General features: G+C 38.1%; 1 protein-coding gene across 1 annotated transcript in view; it reads left to right on the top strand.

Moving 5' to 3' along the window:
* The window catches only part of NDC80 (NDC80 kinetochore complex component), a 44230-nt gene extending 43093 nt beyond the window's left edge, over positions 1–1137 (top strand). Inside the window, exon 16 of the mRNA XM_012652078.1 lies at positions 1000–1137. Within this exon, the coding sequence (XP_012507532.1) occupies positions 1000–1137 (138 nt within the window). The remainder of the gene's footprint in view (positions 1–999) is intronic.
* The last annotated feature ends 550 nt before the right edge of the window (positions 1138–1687 follow it).

The following is a 1687-nucleotide window of genomic DNA, read 5'->3' as shown; positions in this document are numbered from 1 at the left end:
TGCAGTTCAGTGTTTCAGAAGATCAGACCAAGTTTAATAAATATTTACTGATCACTTTGTACTATACAAAATTGATGATTAGCCAGTAAAAAAAAAGTTTAATAGCTTACCTAATAAAGTGTAGAGGAAACACAGAAAGTCAAACCTAATACGAAGAAATTTTACAACAAGTAATGAAGTTGGACTAAAGAAAACAAGAGTTTAGATCTAATGGTATCTTTACATAGTATATTTTTCTTATGGGACAAAGTGCTTATTTAAGCAATTCCCAGTACCATACAGGTCTTACATATGTGGCTTGATGTTCTAGACCAGGAGCCAGTAAACTACAGCCTGTGGGCCAAATTGGGTCCACGGCCTGCTTTGTAAATAAAGTTTTATTGGAACACAGCCAACTCATTCGTTTCAGTACTATCTATGGCTGCTTTCATACCACAGTGTTAAGGATGAGCAGTTGTGAAGAAAACCATCTGGACTGCCAAGACTAAAATAGTTACTATACTATTTGGTCCTTTACAGAAAAAGTTTGCGAACTCCTATTCTGGACTCTTGCTTCCCTGAGGGACACAAAATCACTTTTTCTTTTTGTCTATTTAGGCACGCCAGAAATTATTATAAAGCTATAATTGGCTCACGCCTGTAATCCTAGCACTCTGGAAGGCCGAGGCAGGAGGATCGTTTGAGCTCAGGAGTTCGAGACCAGCCTGAGCAAGAGCAAGACCCCGTCTCTACTAAAAATGGAAAGAAATTAATTGGACAACTAAAAATATATAGAAAAAATTAGCCGGGTATGGTGGTGCATGCCTGTAGTCCCAGCTACTCGGGAGGCTGAGGCAGAAGGATCACTTGAGCCCAGGAGTTTGAGGTTGCTGTGAGCTAGGCTGACGCCATGGCACTCTAGCCCGGGCAACACAGTGAGACTCTGTCTCAAAAAAAAAAAAAAAGAACTTTAAAAGAAATTAATGTTTTTCATTAACAATTGCTAATTGTTGTCACTAGAAACATCTTGAGGAGCAGGAGGCTAAAGTTGACAGAGAGTATGAAGAATGCAAGTCAGAAGATCTCTTGGAAAATATTAGAGAGATTGCAGATAAGTATAAGAAGAAAGCTGCTCTACTTAAGGCTTCTGATGAATGAAGATAAAATGTTGATTATCTTTGTATCCATAGTTAATAAAATTGAATCAGTAAAGTGTGTTTTTTTCCCTCGTTTCTTACTAACTTCACACGGTTAGAAGATAGGTAGTACAATCTAAACCAGAAGTTAGCAGCTACAAGTTAAATAACTTGGGAACAGAAATGTTTTGGATTTGATTGTTGTTTTGTTTTTTCAGAATAAAATTTTGACTACAACCCATTATGGGGTCAAGTGTGGAATTTTCCTCTTGTGTCTATCAGCACTGAAAAAGTTTCAGATTTTGGCGTACTTCAGATTAGAGATGCTCTCACCCTGTGCTATGTGGGCCAAATCCAGCCACACCTCGTCATTTACACATTGTCTGTGACTGCTTTCATACTGCAAAGGCAGAGTTGAGTGTAGGCAACAGACTATATGGCCCGCAAAGCCAAAAATATTTAGTATCTGGCCCTTTACAGAAAAGTTTGCTGATCCCTCTTGTATAAATTATACAAAGGTTGGTACTAACTGAAACTTTTTAATGACTCTGGACATATAGTCTAACCCACTC

Source organism: Propithecus coquereli, unplaced genomic scaffold (genome assembly GCF_000956105.1).
Source record: "Propithecus coquereli isolate 6110/MARCELLA unplaced genomic scaffold, Pcoq_1.0 Scaffold38, whole genome shotgun sequence".
Classification (NCBI taxonomy): Eukaryota; Metazoa; Chordata; class Mammalia; order Primates; family Indriidae; genus Propithecus; species Propithecus coquereli.
Note: the sequence above shows the minus strand (reverse complement) of the source record. Positions and strands in the feature narration are given on the sequence as shown.